The sequence below is a fragment of the Urocitellus parryii genome, chromosome 7 (genome assembly GCF_045843805.1).
Source record: "Urocitellus parryii isolate mUroPar1 chromosome 7, mUroPar1.hap1, whole genome shotgun sequence".
NCBI classification, from domain to species: Eukaryota; Metazoa; Chordata; class Mammalia; order Rodentia; family Sciuridae; genus Urocitellus; species Urocitellus parryii.
In genome coordinates, this window is record NC_135537.1 from 149,395,237 (window position 1) to 149,417,844 (window position 22,608).

A 22,608-nucleotide genomic window follows, 5' to 3' on the forward strand; every position below is an offset into this window, starting at 1 on the left:
TCACTTCTGTGTTCCCAAACTGAAACATGTGTTACTTATAGAAGTACTAGAGATTTTAGCTTTGGACATAGGTTTATCAGACTGTCAGCTAATAAGCACAGAGAATATATATATTTTTTTGTCCAAAAGACTAAATTTATGTCCTGTCATTTTTCTACTCATTATAATTTTAGAAAAATCACCACCCAGCCTAGTAACAACGATTTTTAATCTGTTTATATGCATACCTTAGTGGAACCATATTTTCTCTTACTAAGTGGTATACTCATCACCTCATGATTTAGAAACAACAACAAAAATCACATCCAGTAATTTGCAAAAAGCTTTAAATATGTCCCTGTAAGCTCATTTTCACATCGTAGTATCATTATTCCCTGATGGTGATTCTAGTAAAACAAACAAACAAAACACCTGGTCACACAGTTGTAAACACCTTGCAAAAGATTCTAGAATGGTTTCCTTTCTCCTCTTCCCCACCCCTCCAATCTCTCCAACCTGTAAGGATAAAAATAACCAATGGTACTTCACAGATGCCAGTTGCAGGAACTTTTTAGCTCAATGATAGTGGTTCAGTTATGTAAAGAAAAGCTTTGAAGGAAAACATACATTCTAATGTAATGCAGCAAAGAACACCATAACCAGAAAGAATTCTGATGCCAATGACCCACATACCAGGGGAAGGGACATGCTCAGGTGTAGGGTATAGGGGCATCTTCTTTTCTGGAAGTAGCTTATTGCAGTTGTGACATATCCAACTAAGAAGAAGGCAAATCATATAACCAGATTCATTTTCTCACAGAAATATCTGTTAAACTGTCATAATTCCCCCCAACTGAAAGTTTTATTATGACTGGTTTTGATTATTTATGCATGGGTGCGATTCTTTTGGAGAGTGGTGTGAAATGTATAGTCAGTGTTAATGATGGAAAGAAGACTCTTTTTCACATACAGCAGTGTGCAAGGATTTGGTTCAAAGGAGGAGAGCAGTGGGAACAATCATAGTAGCATCTGATACAGAGGTTTTGTTTCCAAAGAGGGAAGATGTCAAACAGAAGGCGCAGGAACTAAGATATCTGAGAGACTATTTCAAGTGTCATAGAAACTGGGAAACTGAGATTGTCAAAGCAAAGTCTGACTTTGAAAATTAGGTGAGGGCTGTGAGCTAAGTAAAAGAGAAATGTATTTGAGTCCTATGATTGGGAAAGCACCTGCCTGGAAATTTTACATGCTTTATTAAATAGAATGTCAAACATGAACATACATCAGAATATTTTGGAGGGTTTAAATACATAGTTTGTTGGGTTCTGCCCTGAAGCTCCTGGTTTAGCTGGGTATAGTGGCATATGCCTGTAATCCCAACAATTTTGGATTGCAGGTTCAAAGTAGGTTTTGGCAACTGAGCAAGACTGTATTGAAAAATATAAAAGGGCTGGGAGTGTAGTTCAGTGGTGAGTAACCCCGGGTTCAATCCTTAGTACCACAAAAAAAAAAAAAAAAAGAAAAAAAAAAGAATAAAGTTTTTGGCTTAGTGAGTCTGGCATGTGGTCTGATCAGTATTAGCCTGTAAGTCTCAGAACTTTCCAGGTGGTATTACTAGCTAGGGACTAGATTTAAGAATAAATATAATACTTAAGATAACTGTGTATGGTAGGAATTACTATTTATATTTTACATATTGGTAGTTTTAGCTCTCAGAGGTTAAATAAATTAACCAGAAGAACCCAGCTAATAAATGGCAGCATTGGGATTCAAATTCAGATTTCTTCTAGAAACTAATCTCATTCCATCTGCCTATACTTTTTTAAAAGATAAAGGGATAAAGTAAAGTGAACAAAAGAAGGCAGAAACATTATGGTTTTATATTGAGGACTAACCTGCAGGGCTGGAACGTCAGAACTCAAGTTCATTGTATTCCATCAAAGTTGTGATGTTCACCAATAACCAGTGAGATTATTTTCTGGTCTATGAGTTGGAGAAAATAAGGTGGTTGGCAGAATTCCTAATGAACTTTGGGGGAAGATCTTGATAAATCAAAAGAGAACAGAAGTATAGCATTTGAAAGAAGATGAAAGATGAATATTAGAATTTGAGGGTGTGAACTCTTATTTGTGAAAAACAAAGAGGAAAGCAAGTTTTTTATAATGGAAGTCCTTTGAAGGAGTAGCAGTTACTAAATGTGTCCTCAGACATAGGAAAAGCAGAACAGATTTATGTTTCAAATGCTACGAATATTGAACTCTGCCTTAATGCCACCCCTTACCCAGTAATAGAACATTATTTTCACAAATCCATGAAGAAAAAGAAACAACAGATAGGAAGAATACAATTGCTGTAGATCACTAGATCTTCTCCTGCAGGATCTGACTAGACATAGCACTGTGGCTGAGAGCACTTTCAGGGTTTCATCCTGTATTGTTTCATTTTCATAATGCTGTTGCCATTCACCCATATTGTTAACCCCATGTTTTATGTATCAAAATGAAATGATAATCCATTTTGTTATTTTGAGATATTTAAGGAACTTGTCTTGGATTTTGCCAGCACATACTTCGAAATGAAATTTTTGTTGCTTTTGTTATGGAGACTGGACCTCACTGTTTTGTCCAGGCTGGCCTGGAACTCCTGTGCCCAGGTTTTCTTTCTGCCTCCGCCTGCCTGGCAGTTCAGACTACAAGTAAATTCCACTGCACCTGGATAAGAATTTTGTTTTAAAATTCTTTTTTTTAAAATTCCCAAAACCAAAATTTAGAATTTTGGTTTTGGTCATATATTTTTCTCTTTTGACAAGACTTTGTGACTTTGAACTAGTTTTAATTTTATTCCCAAACATAGTCTCACGTTATTAAGGCAAAATGCATGTCCATATTATAGCATTTGAACACGTGGGGGTGGAACTGAGAGGAAAATGTTTTGTTGTCTGCAGTGATCAAGTCATTTCATCATGGTAATTTTTTTAAATGTCATTTTATTTTTTAAGCAAAGTTAAACCACCTCCACAAATTTCACCCAGCAAATCGATGGGCGGAGAATTTTGTGTGGCTGCTATCTTTGGGACATCCAGGTCATGGTTTGCAAATAATGCAGGTCTTAAAAGAGAAAAAGGTATGTATTTTTACTGAAGTTCAAACTTGCAATTTACAATTTTTGCTTCTTAAGGAAAACTGGTAGTAGTTCCCCTAGAATAATCTTGTACCAAATAGTCTTAGCTTTTGCTAAAAGAAAAATTTGTTATTTATTTATTTTTTTTAGTTAGTAGTCTTTCTTCAACTACTCAAACTTAGTCAAGAATAAAATCTACCCTCTCACAAAGAATGAAATTCTATGAAATGGAATAAATTTTCCACTGTGTGATTTTTGTCTTGTTTCATTGATGACAGTGTACAAGTGATTACGATGATGTAAATTCCATATTCATATTATAACTTTTACATTTTCACAAGCAGATTTTACATCATTGTCTCTAAAGTGTGGAAGAAAACCTTGCTTGTCCATATTTTAGAGATGAGGAATTTGAAATCGGAAAGTTTAAATAACTTCACTAAAGACCATAGATTAGTAGGTGATGGAACCAGAGTTTTAAATCACCTTTTCTAATGCTAAATCTTGACTTTAGGAGAAAAACAAAACCAGCAACAACTCTGTCATGTTTTTTAACAGACAAACCAGCCTGTCACTGAGAAAAATGAGTCAATTTTTGTGGCTACCATTGGTCCTTTGAATTGATATGGTTATTATGTTTTTAATTCCTGATTTGATTTCCAGGATCGATACCTAAAATGTTTGTATGATTAATGTTTTAGTATGTGATTGCTTATTGTGTCTGTATTGAAGAGAATTCCTACATTCATAAACTAAGTATGAATGTTAAGGAACAATTTTCCCTATATTATTTTAGTATTATTAAATTAGGTCACTAACTGGGTTGTTACTGAGGCACTTCTGGTGAGTTCCACAGACTGTATTGTTCTTGGCAAAATGGCTCTCCTTTACACTTAATCCGGGCAGTCAGACATCAGCCCTTTCCCTCGTTATCGCCTTTCAGTGACCCTTCCCTCAGTAATAGGATCTCAGGCACAGCAGGTTCTTTACCTAAGTGAGAGAGGATATCGTGAAGTATGCAAGCCTTCCATTTCCTTATCCCATCTTTATTTTTTTGTTACCTCCTTAGGTTTAATGATGCTATCGAAAGGACTTTTTGTTACTAGTTAGAAACTTCTGTGGAGCTCAATTTCCAATGCTTTTCTCTTCTGTTCTAATTACCCTTTTAACTTGCTACTCCTTTATGTCCCAGTGGCTGGTTATTAGCCATTTTCTCAAATCAGCTGTAATTGATTCGTCTGACACAGAGATAAGATGACCCACCCAGCATTCATGAGTGATTTTATATGCTCCTTGGTTTACTGTAAAACCTGAGAGTAAGCATTAAACCTGTTTTGGCAGTGAGTACATGTGTATTCCTTATAAAGTCATTCGATTAGATCCATATTCAGCACCTGACTTCTCAATGCATGACTGACCTTCACTTGAGAACCAGTGATCCCGTTGAGAGAAAGCATGGGTTTAAGTGAGGAGGATGAATGTGTGTGCATGGGCACACATTTTTAATATATCTCATTTTTCTCTAGTCATTCCAGATTCACAGCAAAATTGAGAAAAAGAGAATTCTCTTACATCCTACCCCATATGTACACGGCCTCCTCCATTCTCAGCCTCCCTCCCATCATCAGATTGGTACATTTGTTTCAACTGATGAACCTCCATTGAAGTTAATGTAATTTTCATTTGTTTTGATCTAGAAATTTGAGTTTTAAATTTAAGTTTTCTGAGAAAAAGTAGATGAGGGGTTTGGCTCATTTAGGCATACAGGTAGCTTTTCATGCAGTTTGGTTGCTGTATCCAATGTAACTAAATCCTAGTGTGTAGATTATTTCTCTTTAGTGATTCCTTCCCTGCTCCAACTGACACTCATTTTTCTTAATGTGGAACAAATTACATGATAGACAAATACAAAAAGTATATAACTACATTGTTTAGGTGTATTTGAATTTTGAGCATAGTCATATTATTCTTGAAATAAATTGTTTAATATTTGGAAATTCTGTGATAGCACAAAGCTTTTCCCACTCATTAGCATCTACTCTTTTTTTTTTTTTTTTTTCTGGTACCAGGGATTGAACTCAGGGTTGCTTACCCCTTAACCACTGAACCACATCTCCAACCCTTTTTTATATTTTATTTTGAGGCAGGGTGTTTTTAAGTTGCTTAAGGTCTCGCTAAGTTGCTGAGGCTTGCTTTGAACTTGGGATTCTCCTGCCTCAGCCTCCCAAGTCCCTGGGATTATAGGCATGTGTCACCCTAGCATCTGCTTATGCCAGTCAGCCTTTAGGAAAGGAGCAGGCACCATATAACAACATTCCTATCTTTTCATTTTCTCTCAGCAGCCTCAGGAGCAGACCTGTATGATCAATAACTTCTACAGATTATGCTGTGCGATTTTTGTGCCACCGTCACATATTCAGGATCTGTTTGTCTGTTTGTAGATCAGTCCAAACAAGTTGTAGTTGAATCTCTCTACATTATCAGTTGCTATGGAACCTTGGTGGAGCACATGATGGAGCCTCGACCCCTCAGCACTGCCCCTAAGATTAGTGATGACACGCCACTGGAAATGATGACATCACCTCGAGCCAGCTGGACTCTGGTTAGGTAGTAACTCCTGTCTTTCTTCCTTTTGAAAAACAGGTTTACTGAGGTATGAAAGATTAAAAATGTACCATTCCATAATGTTCAACATACATATACAACTATGAAATTATCATCAGGATCATCTTGATATATTTATCATTCCCAGAAGGATGTTTGTGCCCATTTAGGATCTCACTTTTCACCCATCTTTGTCACTAGAATTTTATACAAATGGAATCATGTAATATGCATTTTTATTTTAAAAATTGGTTCATTATAATTATCCTTGAGAGTTAGATTCATTGTGCTGTATTTGTAAATACAATTAATTTGGTCAATCTCATTCCCCTTGACCTTTTCCCTTCCCCCTCCCTCTCCTGAAGTACAACCACTTGCTGTACTTTACTGATCCCTTTTCTAATATTATTATTATTATTGTTGTTGTTATTTTAATTAGAGTAGGCATTCTCTTGCCTGCTTTCTTTCACTTATCAAAATTATAGTTCATGACTTTTTTCCTTTGACCTAATTTATATTCAATAAAATCCAACCACTAAAAATTACTTTTCACACAGTTGTGCAATCATCTATATATTCAGTTTTTATCTCCACATAAAGAAACCCTGTAGCAGTCATTCTACAGTTTCCCCTAACCCTGGATTTCTATTTTTTTTTCCTGGATTTCTATTTAAGCACCAATCTACTTAATGTTTCTGTGGATTTTCCTACACTGGTCATTAAATAATGATGGAATCATACAATATAATACCTTCTGTGTCTGTGTTTGTTCACTTGGCATGTTTTCAACGTCCATCCATATACTGCCATGTGTCAGAACTTCAGTCTTTTTATAGCTAAGTTACATTCCATTATGTGGATATATCACATTTTGTTCACCCAGTCATGTGTGGGTGAACATTTCTACTTTTGAGCTTTCTTTAATAATTGGGCTATGAACATCATATACGAATTTTTGTGTGGACATATGTTTTAATTGTCTCAGGTACAAACCCGGAGAACAACTTTTTGTGACCTCTTTGCATCTTTGTGTTACCTTTACTTACATTTTCCTTACTTGCTGTCTCTTGGTCACTGAAAATAATGAGTAGCATTGAGGCAGCCCTTAGGGGAATAAAAAGTAATATAAATAGATTTGAAGGTTTCCTTTAAAGTGATCCCCCAAGATACAATGGTTAAGCACTGTGGAATGTTTATTAAGAACCAGAGTCCATCTCAAAAGTGCATAATAATGAGAGTCTTAAAAGAGTCACAAAGAGGGAGAAATGAAACCTGGAATAAAAGCTGCTCAGTATAGTGCATTGTCCAGGAGAGAAGAGATTGCTCCTGACATATATGGAAGGAAACAGACAAAAATTGATATGAAAATGACCCCTCTCCTTTTTGACATTTTAAAATATTCTTATATTGATTTTTGGCGGCTCCAGCATTCTTTACTACTACTTTACTGTGCTGGATTGATTTGATCAATATCTGATTTATCAAGCTTATTTAGAATTGGGCAGATCTGATTAAAATTACTGCAGCATCATTATTGAAATAGTGGCGTATTTTGGATTTCAGATCCTAATTAGATCTAGAAGAAGTCATCCATTTACACAGCTGTGTTTTTTTTTTTAACCATTTTACGTGACTCATTTCATTTTAAAATATACACATATTCTAAGTATAGAAAAGGTCCTACTCTGGTCAAAAAGTACATAAAATTAGAACCCTTTAGTTGTGGCTTTGAATTCTACATTCCCTTTCTATTCTACATTCTGAGTATTATGTGTCTGCTATTGGAGAGCCTTCTTCTGTTAGACAGTGTTGGCTCCATATCTCTGTATGACACATTGCCATCTTTTTATTCTTTCTAATCAGATGGACTTGTATTTCAGGTTTTAGCACATTTGTTTTAATGATTACAACTTCATTTTAAGGATTACAAAGATAGCGTGAGTTTCTGTCAGTGTCTATAAATGATGATAGTCATGGTGATTTACATTACATTTATTAAGTTTAAATATTAATATTCTTCACTGTTTCTTTAGAACGCCTCAGTGGAATGAATTGCAACCACCATTTAATGCAAACCACCCTCTGCTCCTTGCTGCAGATGCAGTACAGTATTATCAGTTCCTACTTGCTGGCTGTAAGTAGTTCTGGTTGGTTCTTTTTTTTTTTTTCCCTTATATTTGATCTTTTCATAGTTTGTCTTAAAATACTGACTTTTAAAACATACATGCGTATTACCTCTGGCCCATAGGCCTTAGGACTTAAATAAGCAGACTGAAGCAAGTATGATATTTAATGGCAGTTGTAATCCATAAACCTTAGCACCCATGAAGTGTGTCTCTGGCTGTTGTATTCCCTGCCCACTAATTATAATTGATAGGTGATGTCTGGTAGGCTCCGAAATTTTAAAAAATAAATAAAAACAAAAATCTAAAGCTTGGAATAAACTTCTAAAAAGACAAAAATTAAGTACTTTTCACCATGAGAACTATGTCAGCAAGCTTTTCTTTCTGTAGAATTTTGACTTGCAATAATAAAGTAATGATTTCAACTCCATTAGGTTATTTAGTTTCAGTTTTGCAGTGCTGAGGATTGAGCCCAGGGCCTTGCATGTGCTTGTCAAGCACTCTACCAATGAGCTAGATTTTTGTTTGTTTGCTTTCATGTTTAACTTCTAATGTGTATAGAGACTGAATAGGGTTCACTAGGCTAGGTATATACCTTTTTTTTTAAATACAGGAGACATGAAAAGACAATTTAATACTTATTATCCAGTTATTGTTGATAGAATTTAAAATTCTTTACAATTATAATTCAGTTTTGTAGGATAGACTGAATCCTAATTTAACTTGATGGCTCTAAGGACTGCATGTTTTTAAGAAACTCCCTAAAAATTGACATTGACATGTTTTTAATTGAGTTGTGCTGTATCCAACTTACTGTCTTGCCTAGTGTATTATAAAGTATGAATTTAAATAATTTTAGAACTATATTATTTCATTTTTATAATATGTCACATATTATGCTGGAATCAGAAAATATTTTTATACACTTTGTTCTACAGTTATGAGACTCTACACCTGTAATAAATAATTGGCAGTCTTTCTCACATAAACTCAGTGCTTTTTCTAACAAGTATTCATCAAGTGCATACTTTATGTCACGCATTTGTGATTTAAAGGTGAATTGCATGTGCTTCTGTCCTCAGTCACCTCACTACGTAATTCCAGAGACATTTAGTAAATGAGTAAAATGCAATGGTATGTGTGTGCATCAGTGAAAGGTTATACGTTCAACTACAAGAACAGTGCGTAACCTGCCAAAGGTTTCACAGGGGTAAAATGTGGTTTTCAGATTTGCTCAAGAAACAGCATATGTAGAAGTTGTTAGTTTCTAGTTTTTTTATGCATATGTTTAAGTATCCTATGAACTGGAAAAAACGTGACCTATATATTGTATAAAGAAGAATCATGAGCATATTTTCCACTACCTCAAAAGGGGCAAAAATAAGCATAGTTGATTCTTTCAGAGTTAACATTGCTTTTTATTTTATTATTTGGATACCTGTTAGTCTGTTTAGTAGACAAACTATAAGAAATCTGAAATACGTAAGAAGACATTTTTTAAAAAGTAGCTGTATCTCTTAATTTTTTTTTTGTTCCAGTAAGTAAACTGGTTGGTATTTCTTGATTTTTAGCCACCATAGACACCTTTGTCCAATTTAACAAAAGTCCCCAAGTGCATAGTTTAAAAACTACCATTCTGAACAGTAGCCAGCCATCAGTTTTCAAGTATAGGAGTGACACAGAATTAGATTTTATTTATTTATGCTAATTTTCCTTAGTGGTCTTGGGGATTGAACCCAGGGCCTTGTGCTTGTGTTTCACTCCTGAGCTACACCCCAGTGCCCCTGCATCCTGTTTCCAAAAGCTTACTCTTCTGGCAGCATCACAGCTGAAGATTCATAGGAAGGGAGTGGAGGCTAGGTGATCCTGGCACAAGATGAGAGCTTTAATTAAGGTTATATTAGAGAAGATAGACAGACGTTCAAGCTGTTAAGGAGTTGGAATGGAATTCGTTAGAGACAATTTGAAAGAAAGTAGTCACCAATGATTCTGTGGTTTCTAATTAAAATAAGGAATATAATACATTATATATTAGTCTTTGGAATTCCAGATGGATTAGCATTATTATAAGGATGAAAAAGCCTGAGTTTTATTTCTAACCACATCGTAATAACTTGCTACATGTAAAATATCAGTTATAATACTTGTTCTTATCTTACAGAGGTTTTAATATTGATCAATGAAATGATGGTAAAGTCCTTTTAAAAACTGCGTGAAACAATATGTACATTCAAACATCATGACATGCCTTTGTTTCTTATCTCAGAAGTACTTATTTTCAAATAATAGGCTTCTGGGACTTTAATAAAATTCACAAAATTTCTTTGGAAATTTTTTATTAATAATGTACTAACTATTCTGTAATTCTGATATGTTGTAATATCATAAAATATTATAATCAATATATTTGATCTTGTGAAATATATACTTAATAATATCTAAGAGATGGATGATTCTGCAATAATTACTATTTTGCTTTTTTATATTGAGATGAGAGGTACAGAACTAGCATGGATTTTTAAGAGAGGTTTTTTTTTTCTTTTATATATAAGGTATTTTTTGAGGGTGGTGGGGGTTACTAGGGATTGAATTCAGGGGCACTCGACCACTGAGCCACATCCCCAACCCTATTTTGTATTTATTTAGAGACAAGGTCTCACTGAGTTGCTTAGTGCCTTGCTTTTTGCTGAGGCTGGCTTTGAATTTGAGATCCTCTGGTCTCACCCTCCCAAGCCACTGGGATTTAAGTGTGCACCACCATGCCTGGCTAAAAAGGTAGTTTATTGAACGTCATGGATATGCCAGAATATTATATGGCTGAAACTATTACGTGTGCAAAAATGTGGACATTTGGGTAAGAGGAATAAAAATACAATAGAAGCAATACTGGTGCCACTTTAGAGACAGTGCCTTTACCTGCTCATCTGGAAGTTAGAGCCTCATTCTTATAATTTGATTTATTTTTATTTTTAGGTGGATACAATATCTTTATTTTTATGTGGTGCTGAGGATCGAACCCAGTGCCTCACACGTGCTAGGTGAGCGCTCTACCACTTGAGCCACAACCCCAGCGCTAGAGCCTCATTCTTTAAAAGACTATTACTCTTCAGTTTTCTTTCCAAGTCCTCTCGTTGAAGCCATTTTAAATGGTACCTCTTAAAACACAAGTGTAACATAACAAAAGCCAGGGCTTTTGTTGGTGTTTTATGTATCCATATTGAAAACCTCTGGTGGGCTTAGAATGCAGCTCAGTGGCAGAGTACTTGAGTAGCACAGGCAAGACCCTGGGTTTAATTCCCAGCACCACAAAAATAAATAAAAGCAAATTACCTGTTATTTCCCAACTTGATAACCTTGATAAATGTCTTTTTAAAACTATTTTCAAATAAAACTCTATAGAAAATTCTAGAACTCTAATACAGACTTCACAAATGTTACAAACATTTTCTTTTGCTGTATTTAGAGTGTGGATCAAGTGAAGCAGACTTTTACAAACTCCGGAAATTATAATTATAGTAGACAAAGAATGATGTAAATGGAAATAGGAAAGAGACTGTCTTCTCAGGGAGAAGAGAGCAAGAGAGAGGATGTTTAACAAGGAATCTCTACTCCCCTTCCAGCCTGTAATCATAATAAATACACTACCAGTTGATAAACAGTTCTGGATATGTGGCAAATGGGGAGCTGGTAGGGAAGGAAAGGGAAACCGCCCCAAACACTATAGACTTCTTGCTTACCTATAAGATAAAGTAAATAAAAGACTCCAAATGCTGTGCTTTTAACTGTAGTAGCGCTTGATCCTTATTTTAACTAAATAAAATTTTCAAGATTGAGAAATACTGATGTGTCTTGAGAAATTTTGGTGTATCACAGATGAGGTTGTATTAGAATGGTCTATGCAGAAGTCACAATAGAGGGGACTTCTTTAATTGTTCTGTTGAACCATATAATGCCATTTTTTAAAAAAAAGTCTAATATCAGCAATTTTGTGTGGCTCAATGCAGTAGATTTGTTAATTTGTTTATGGAAACTAAATGCATAGGTGGTAATCTAAACTAGCTATTTATCTCAGTGAAGTTTATAGACAAAAAATTATAATCCAAAATGTATTTTTCCTTGGACATAAATATCTGGGGAATTTTTATAAAAGTTTATAAAAAGATTACAGCAAAGGAGATCAGTGATTGTGTTAACACTATATTTTTCCATTCAGAATAAAAATTATATAATGTGCTTACCTTTTCTAACAAAAGCATTTTATTACAGTGTGTTCCTTTGAAAAAAACAAAGCTATGCCTCAGAACATACCAGTAAATATCAATCAGTTTTGAATATGATCCCAGAGTAGATAATAACTTTATCTTTAGTTGGCTTTCAACCTTCTAAATTGTAAATTAAAAGCAGGGCTTACTGAGTCAATTTGGGAAACCTTTATTTAGAGGAAAAATAATATTTTCTCCTTTTCTTTCAGGTAATTTTCCCACAGCATATTTATTTATTTATTTTTGGTATCAGGGATTGAAGTCAGAGGCGCTCAACCACTGAGCCACATCCCCAGCCCTTTCTTATATTTTATTTAGAGACAGGGCCTCAGTAAGTTGCTGAGGCTGCCTTTGAACTTGTGATCCTCCTGCCTCAGCCTCCAAGCTGCTGGGAAGTGTGCGCCACAACTTCTGGTTCACAGCAATATTTTTAAGTTGCTGACATTAACTGGCTTGGTGGGAGCTTGGGTGTCAGATGTTGAAATTCTTTCTTTCTAAAATAATCCATGGGTGTGTGATCTCAGGTGAATCTGTGGTTCACAGGAGAAATCACAAGGGAGATTAAGAATTATTATAAACTCAGTAATATTGAAACCAGAAAGTATTCATATCTTAGACTATTATGTGTTTTAAAAAGTCCATTTGATTATTAATGCATGCAACAAGTTTGATGACTCTCAAGGAAATTATGCCAAATAAAAAAGCCAATCTAGGAAATTTGCATCATTCAGATCCATGTATCTATCGTTCTCAAAATGACAAAACTGTGGAGATGGATTACAGATTAGTGGTGACCAGATAGGTGCAAGGTGGCAGAGGGGGTGGAATCTTCTTGCTGATAGAAGATTAATACAAGGTAGAACTTTGTGGTAACGGAACAGTTTTGTGTCTGTTTTTACTTTTGGTACCAGGGATTAAACCCAGGGGTGCTTAACCACTGAGCCAAATCCCCAGCCCTTTGTATTTTTTATTTTGAGGAAGGGTGTTGTTAAGTTTCTAACAGCACCGCTAAGTTACTGAGGTTAATCTGGAACTTGCGATCCTCCTGCCTTAGCCTCCCAAGTCGCTGGAATTATAGGTGTGCACCACCAAGACTAGCCCTGTTTTGTACCTTGATTGTAGTGGTGGTTACACAAATTTATACCTGTGATAAAACAGAATACATCCCCATATGAATAAATTGAATTTGCTTGTAAAGCTATGTATATAAAATTGCTTATTTCTGAATAAAGTGCCTGAATTGTATCAATGACAGTTTCCTAGTTTTGCAATTACAGGATGTACCCAGAGTATCACTGTAGCATTTTACAACTTCTTGTCACTTTATAATAATTGCAAAATAAAAACTGTAAAGAAAAACAGAAAAAAATTGTGGGATGGCCCTAAATGAATACTCACAGGAAATTGATAGGGCTGAATGCCTATGGCTGTAACAGAGCAAGGTCTGGAACCAATGGCGTCAGCTTCTACATAGATAAACTGGAAAAAAAAATAAAGCCAATTAAAACAAAAGAAGGGAAATGGGAAATAATAAAAATCAGAACACATGAAAACAATAGAGAAAAATCAATGAAACCATGGTGTGATTTTCTTTTGCTTGAGGTTTGTGGGATTATTAGATCTGTGGATTTGTAGTTTTTAACCAAATGTGACAATGTTCATCCAGTTATATCTTCAAATATTTTTCTGTCACTCTCTTTCATTCCTTTTGAATTGAATTTTGTTTATGTTAACCATGTGATACTTTCCTAGATCACTGAATCATTGTTTAATTTCTTTTAGTCTAATTCTCTGTTTGATTTTTATAGTTTTTATTTCTATGGTCTTACATATATTGATTATTCTATTTTTTGTCTTGTGTTAACTTCTTTCAACTTATTTTTATTTCAGATATTGTATTTTTATCTCTAGAGTTTCTATTTGGGTCATTTTTAAAACTTTTTTTTCCTCATTATGTTCATATTTGACACCATGGAATATTATGGAACCCTGCACAGCATGACATATTAGAAAATTGCAGATGAGAAGTAGAAGCAAATGATTTAGAAGTGGTATAAAGAAGAAGTCATGGGTAATACTTTGGGAATTAGAGAAGAGTATAAGTTAACCATTCTGAAGCATGTAACTGAAACCTGACTTTGAAGTAGTAGTGGTACTTCTGACAGAATCATTCTTTTTATTTTGCTGAAGTGAATTAAGTCTTCTGAATAGTGTGGCTGCTTATTGATATGTCTGATTTTTAAAAATGTTTTTACTACTTCCTTGAATACCTCTGGAGTTTTTATTTTGATCTTTACGTACAATAAACTGGGTAGTATTTAAAGCTAGTTTTGAGCTTTTTCTTACATGTAGCAATACTAAAATCAGAAGTCAGCAGTGATTAAAATTACATTCTAGGGATTTTGACACCCAATTAAGTTTTGTGCTACTGGCTTAACAAACACAACCGTGAGACCAGAAGGAGTTTATATTTTTCATTCTAACATTAAGTGAGAGGTTGGGTTTAGTTTAGAATGTTTTAGCATCATATTATTGTTAAACTGGTTATTGGTTTTTTTTTGCCCAGTGAAGTATATGTTTGTGCACATTGCTGATACCAACTCACAGTTTCCCTACCTACAAAGAAAAATGATACACAAATTTAAAACAAAAGTATTGCTCTTCTCTATAATGGACATTGTACAGTGCCATGGAGAAGCAATTAAAATATGCAGCATTTTCTTCCAAGCTGCTGTCTCTCAAACGTCACGTTAGATTTAAGCTAACATCCTGATCTGCATTGCTATTGTGGTATGTGCCCAGTGTGATGGAGGCACTCAATGATATTTCCTTGCATTGTCCATAATAAATATTTGCCCAAGAGTGGGTAGAGGTGGAAGGGGAAGAAAGAAATGTTTTTCTCTTGTAGAGGAAACTTGTAATGTAGGACTTATTTAAAGAGTATTTATAGTCCATTGTTGCCCATAGGGTGTGTCCTGCTGTTGTATCTTATGTTTGACTGTCTGAACTAGCTAAGAAGCCACTTAGATTGAAATTTCACTTATTTATACTTAAACTTATCAATTTACATAGAGATATTTTAGTGAAACTAACATTTCATAAAATGTTTCAAAACATTTAGTAAGTTTCATTTACATTTCTGAAGAAACAGTCAAAACTTTTAGACCTGATTTTAGTCACATACATGACTTGTGGGAACATTATGAAATTGAAGTTTATTATTCTATGAAACAATATGAAATAATTAATTAAAAGTATGATGTACAGTCAGCAAGCTTTATAAGTGATGAATTTGAAAGTTTGTCTTTTTTTTAGTTTCTTTTTTAAATTTATATGTCAGCAGAATGCATTATAATTCTTATTACACATATAGAGCACAATTTTTCATATCTCTGGTTGTGTACAAAGTATATTCACACCAATTCATGTCTTCATACATGTAGTTTGGATAATAATGTCCATCACATTCCACCATCATTTCTAACCCCATGTCCCCTCCCTTTCCCTCCAACCCCTCTGCTCTATCCAGAGTTAGTCTATTTCTCCCATGCTCCCTCTCCTTATCCCACTACGAATCAGCCTCCTTATATCAGAGAATACATTCGGCATTTGGTTATATGGAATTGGAGAGCTTCAGACCAATGGAGTAATTCATTGAGTATTTTGTCATTGCTGATCTTAAGATGTTTAAAAGTCCCCAAAAAGGGGGCAGGGAGAGATGTTTCAGTCTCCCAAGTTCTATTACTGCCTAATGATCTGTATCGTATTCTAAAGTGAATCTTGTCATTTGTATCTTCAAGTTGGCAAAAAAAAAAAATTGTACATGTAAGCTACATTCCTGTCATAATTATTCTTAAAATTGAAATGAAACAAAAGTATCTACAAAGAGCTTCTTTTTGCTTTTAAACATCTTTATTTTATAAAATTGTAGATAATATTACTAGTTCAGTATTCCTTTAGATTGTTTTATGACCTGCTGTATTCAGTACAGTTGAGAGTAGGCATTTTTTTCCATTGATGCTGGCAATATATATCATATTGAATTAGCAGATCTCACTGGGAAAGGACATTGATTCTGATAGATTAAAGAAAAACAATCTATTGGTCAAAATACTATAAGCCACCAGTACCTCTGCTTCTGATGTCATTTACTATGTTCCTTAGATTAAGATTTTTATGTACAGATACTGCTGTTGCTGAATATACATTTTGACAGTTGGGGATGAGGGGATGAGGGCATAGGTGCAGGGATATCTATTGGCCACTTTCTCCAAAAGTAAGGAGCTGAAATAGAACGGTCAGTCTCTGCTTACCTGCAGTAATGGAATGAGCTGATATTGGCAGGAGCTTGAGGTTTGATGTGCCATCACTTCCATCAGTAAGGTTACTTGCTAATAAATGACTAAATGGGAATTTAGGGGGAATGCTGCTGCTGTCTGTTATGTTAGTGGTAACAGGAGTTCTGGCGCCATTTCAGGGTCACTATTTGTATCTGTCTGTCAGAGTTAGAATACAGTCGTTTCTCTCAGTTTCAGTCTTCTCTAAAGAATTTCTGTCGATTGTTTGACTCCATTAAGTGTGCAGAGGAAATAAAAGCCTGAATGACCAATCCACTAGGGGCTATGGATAGATCCTTTCTTTGTCCATAGTCCGAGCACTGCATTAGGTCTCATTATCCATTTATAATAAGTGACCTCCTCCCCTTTGGTCATTGGAAAATATTCAGTGTGCTTTTCTGACACATAGGGTGCCTTTCTCACCAGACATGAAACAGTGGTGGTCTGCAGGACCAGTAAACATTTTTGTAGGTTTTTAAATAAATACACACCCTTGTGCCAAATCACTCTGGAAAGTGTTTTTTCCTTCTCTTACATGATTCATAAATAGGCCAATGGGAGCCTAATATCTGGAAAATGAATATAATGTTCTTTGTTTCTTATTCTTTTTATTTTTAAAAAAAGTTTTTCTATGCTTTTCCATTTTGTTTTCTAGAAATGGTTTGTCTCCAACTCTGATTTTGCATTTCCTGATGGAGAACTGTAGAAAGTCTCGAGTGTAGTGAATAGAGAGCCATCACCTTTGGAAAGTATTTGCTTGATATACTGAGTATGGCTGTCTAGGTTATTTGTGATATGTTAAAACCCTTCCCTCTGGCCCTCTGTTCTGCCCCAACTGCTAGTGACTAAGTCTCCCTTTGAGGACTTTGGAAATGAACTTAACCTTTCCTTGTAAGTAGAGTCCAATTTTGTTTTATGGTATAAATTTGGACCACTTGCCAAAAAGCTCTGCATGTCTAGTTGTTCTGTCTCCAGTGCCTGGTATGTAGACTGACTTGGGATCGATGAAGATGAAATACTGATTAGTGGTTGGAATATTTAGAGAAAACTGTTATTTCCAGAGCTTTACAGAATATCATCTGAAGGACAGCTTTCTAAGAGTTGGAGTCTTGACTACCAGTAACTGGGTGGCCTTAGTACAATCTCTGTGTCAGTTGTTTATACTAAGTTTTGGGACAGGAAAAATAAAGGGTAGAGAACCACTTCTCTAGCAAGTTATATGAATAAACTTTAAGAATATGAGTTCAATTTTTTAAATCCATTTTTATTTTTTAAGATTTTTGTTGTTTCTGAGGACCTTTATTTATGTGTGGTGCTGAGAATTGAACCCAACGCCTCCCACATGCTAGGCAAGCACCCTGCCACTCAGCCCCAGCCCCAGCCCCTATGAGTTCAATTTTTAATTAACATTTTATTTAAGTATTAAAAATTCTTTGAAATATACATTTTTATAAAGTATTTGTAGGTTTCTAATGCATACTTTTTGTTAATAAAGTCTAGTTCTTCCTTAGATGTCTATTTATTTTGTATGCATTTTCACATGTGCTGGCATGCTTATTTTATTAAAAATTATGAGATGGGAATTTGAACAAACACAGATCATTACAATAAATTAGCAACTACTTTGTCCATTAGATACAGGTGTTTTAGATGCAATAGTTTTCTGTTCTGATGTATTACTATGTGCTCTCAGCTATAGGGACACAAGAGTTGTTGTTTTTGTTTATTTGTTTGTTTTTTATCTCCACAGAATGATCATTGTAGTCAAAGTGCAGATTTCTATCTCCAAACCAGTTATAGAAAACCCAATAGTTGTTAGTACTCTCTCCATGACAAAAATTAATATATTAACTGGATTATAGCACTGTTTGACAAATTGCTTACTAAATACATCAAAATTGATTGGGCATTCTGTATTTGAATTGACAAATGGCTGCATTAAGAGAAGGAGGGAAATCCATTAATTATAGCTGCTCTCAACTATAGGAAATGTAATCATATAAATATGGATTTTACTAAAACAAAAATCTCTTCTTCAGAGTAGTGTTGCTTATGTGTGTATCTGCCCCTCTTTACCATTAAAAGAATGGCTGCTCTCAGCTGCTGTCCTTTATAGAATTAAAAAAAAAATCTGCTGTGTAATAGCCATGTTTCTAGTTCTTCTAACTGCATGATAGTTTTTTTAAAAAAAATTCCAGAAAAGACCAGGGAAATCCTGCAGGTCTGCCTTTCTGCTTAGTTTTCATTAGTACCTCTACCTATCCATCTTGTGCTCAGGTGTTCCCACTGTTTCTGAGATACCCTTACAAATCTGTGACTGCCCCAGCATAACAGTATGCATGGCAGAACCTTTATGTAGGAAACAGGGAATCTGGACATGAATGCTTCTGCCTTCTTTAACACTATTGCTTTGGATCAGTCATTACTTTCTATGCCTCAGTTTCCTCTTCTTTATAATTAAGGGATTACAAATCCTTTTCAACTTTTAGATTTCGAGTGATCTATACACTAGAAGCTCATAACTTATCTTGAAACTTGTGAAAATTAAGAACCAAGACATTTTAATAGAAGAAAACAAGTATCTTAGACAACAATAACAACAACAAAATTTTAACCCTCTGGGTACTTTACTACGAGCCACATTCCCCAGCTCTTTTTATTTTTTGAGACAGGATTTCACTAAGTTGCTGAGGCTGCCTTTGAACTTGTGATCCTCCTGCCTCAGCCTCCCAAATTGCTGGGATTAAAGGTGCACACCACTGCAGTTGGCTAGACTCCAAAATCTTAAAGATTATCCTTGTTACTACTCTTTCTTCATATTTTTATGTAGAGGCAGAATTTTTAAAAAAAATTTTACTAGTAATTCCTGGTTATAAAATAATGGAAACAAAAGAATCTCTTCTATTCCTTATAGAAAAAGTATGTTTGATAAACATTTTTAAATAATCCTTTTGTACTAATCTTTAGTTATAGGAATACCTGGTAGAAATTTCTTCTTTCAAATTAAAGCATAGGACTTGGGATATAGTTCAGTGGGAGAGTATGCTCTTAACATGCATGAGGCCCTGGTTTCAATCCCCTGCTCTGAAAAAAAGAAAAATTAGTGCATATATTACTTTGGTTTTTCCCATCCTTTTCTTTACTCTCTGTCTGTAAATAGTAGTCTTTTTGTCTTTATTTATTTAGGTATCCAGAATTGAACCCAGGGATGCTTAATCACTGATCCACATCCTCAACCCTTTTTATTTTATTTTGAGATAGTGTCTCACTAAATTGCTTAGGGCCTCACTAAGTTGCTGAAGCTAGCCTTGAACTTGCCACCCTCTTGCCTTAGCCTCCTGAGCTGCTGGGGTTACAGGTGTGTGCCACTGCACCTGTCTTTAGTCTTATATCTTTATATTGTAACCTCTTTTAACCCACAGATTATCAAGGCTATATGCTTAATATATTGTTTTTGTTCTTAAATTCAGATGATTTGTTTCATTTGCCATCTTGTCCTGATGGTGTATAAGCTTTCATCATTCCTGAGTTTCACTGGCAGGGGTGGGGGACATCAATGGTGGTTCTTATGATCTTTCTTATTAAAGATAACCAACACAGTGATCAAGCCATGAAGGAGGTGATATAATGCCATAAATTTCTCCCTATAATTTGAATGTGTTCTTATTGTTGTCATGTGACAAGAGACTTTTAACCATGCAGTTTTGTGGAACTTTGTGGAGAGATTAAAAAAACATTATACTGTCTTCATTCCCTTCATACCATCAGTTTCTGGCTTTTTCTACTGTGCTTTCTTTGTATTTTACAAGTACAAGAAGAACATCATCCATAACCACCTGCATGTGGTGTGGGGTCTGGGCTGGGATTCTATAGGGAATTGGGGGGGGGGGATGTACTGGTGTTTTCTGCTGCCTTTCTTGCTCTTTTCCAGGCACAAGTGACCCATCAGTGGCTGTGTCAAATTCACCTTTAAGTATGAAGCCAACTAAGATGATACATTCTAACTGCTTAGGGATATCATAAAGAATGTAACATAGTGGGCCAATGTATTTTTGTTTGTTGCTTTCACTCTTCCTGAAATGGCTAATATACTCCTTTATTGTAACTTCTGGTTGAAGTTTTAAGTTTTCTCCAGTTTTTGATCACATTGTATATTATGTCTGCTCTGGATACAGAGGTGTGTATTAAAATGAGACCAAACTTTATATGAAATAGGTAATGAAGTAATGAATTGTTCCAATTTTACTTAGTTTTAAGAATATGATCTTTGGAGTCTGCAGTCGTGAATTTAAATTTCATTTTGATTACTTGCTAATGTAGGTGACTCTGGGGAAATGACCTTTTGGACTTTTGTTTCCTTTCAAATGAGAATAACATCCACCTTACAGGATCATCATTAGGTTAAATGAGATTATTCATCCAAAAACTTTATCCAGTAGGTTGCATGGAAAATATACTCCCTGAAGATAGCCTTTGCTTCTAAGTGGTGGTTATAGAACAAGTATCCTCGTTCCCTTTGAAGTCTTTTCTTGCCTTGAAATTCCAAGTTTGACTCTATATTCTTCTATGCATGTCCAAAACTGTGGAGAGGAATTTTACTTTCCAGTTCTTATTTATCTATGCAAGTTCAAATTTTCTCTTAGACCTTTTTCTTTGAACATCTTCATTCCCCTAATAATTTATCGGTAACGAGATTTTTTTCCTTGATGTTCAGTGTATCCTCAATGGCTAACTTTCTAGAAATTTTCTCTTCCTCATTTTCCTCCTCATCATCTCCTCCTCCTCCTCCTCCTCCTTCTCCTCCTCCTTCTCATCCTCCTTCGTCTTCATCTTCATCTTCGTCTTTTTTTTTTAGAGTTGCCTTAATACTCTGTTTTTCCCCCCAAAGATAATAGTCTTAATATTAAAACTTCTGAAATGGGGCTAGGGCTGTAGCTCAGTGGTAGAGCACTTGCCTTGCATGTGTGAGGCACTGGGTCCGGTTCTCAGCACCACATATAAATAAATAAATAAATAAAATCAAGATATTATGTCCATCTACAACTAAAAAATATTTTTAAAAGACTTCTGAAATGGCAGGATGACATTTGACTTTATGAGATCATTATTGCAATCACTATTTCAGTGAGTGAGATGGATGAAAATGACTTTTATTTTTCACTCCATATTCTTTGAAGTTTACAAATAATAAATATTCAAACCATATTGATAGTTCATTTTCCAAAAGATTTTTTTTAGAAAAGTATGAAGGAAGAGGAAATAAATGAATGAGAGATGAATCATGAAAATGATAGAAGAGTTAGAGGAAGGACCCCCTCAATTTGTCACAGAGAATAGAAATAAAATGTCCTACAGCAAATAAAGTATAAATATCAACATGGACGGCTCATATTAGTGTTCTGGGTGAAAACATTATTTTAGAAAAATATCAGTATGATTTATTTTAATTATGGGTCACTGAATAGTCCTGAATATTCCACATTTCTCATATCCCAGCCAAGAAGAGGTGACTGTGTATCAGTCTTCAGAACAAGAAATGTTTGTTCAGTTTTTTCCAAACATTCACAAAACAGTTTTTATTTTATTTTCCATAATAATCTTTTATTATGGAAATATTTAGGCATGCACAAAGTATAGTGAATTGTGTAACAAGTCTACCTGTCACTTACCTTATGGAATTAATAAAATTTAGCTCTTGTTCCTTCTATTTTCTTCAAAACTTTTTTTGTGTAGGACAACATAGTATTATAAGCCACCCACTATTATAACTTTTCCTGAATAAATATTTCCATATGCATCTATGAAGACTTATAAATACCATACACTGACATAATACACAGATGAGGCAGTGGCGGTGATTTTGGAAAATAACTTTCTGGTAGTTTGACATTGTGGAGCACTAGAGGAGGTCAAGTCTTGGCAAATGCTCTCTTCCTTTGGGAAAGCTAGAGAGAAACTCCTACACTGGTTATGAATTAGTATTCGCTGTCTCATTCCTACCCAATAGTTTGGGTTCTGTGAGTTTTCTGATATATTTAGAGTTAAAATAAGGAGCACATCATGGATCCTTAATGATTATTTGTAAAGATTTTAAATTATATTCTTATGTATAGGTTGAAAATGTTGGTGTCTTCCAGGTCTAAAAGCTTTTCTCTCTCCTTGCCAAGAAAACTTTGCCTCTTT

General features: G+C 34.8%; 1 protein-coding gene across 4 annotated transcripts in view; it reads left to right on the forward strand.

The window, feature by feature from the left end:
* Positions 1-22,608, forward strand: part of Bcas3 (BCAS3 microtubule associated cell migration factor) — a 575,232-nt gene that overhangs the window by 273,821 nt on the left and 278,803 nt on the right. For all 4 annotated transcript variants that reach the window (XM_026398023.2, XM_026398025.2, XM_026398024.2 and 1 more), the window contains 3 exons: positions 2,978-3,102; positions 5,541-5,706; positions 7,737-7,837. In XM_026398023.2, the coding sequence (XP_026253808.1) occupies positions 2,978-3,102; positions 5,541-5,706; positions 7,737-7,837 (392 nt within the window). The remainder of the gene's footprint in view (positions 1-2,977; positions 3,103-5,540; positions 5,707-7,736; positions 7,838-22,608) is intronic.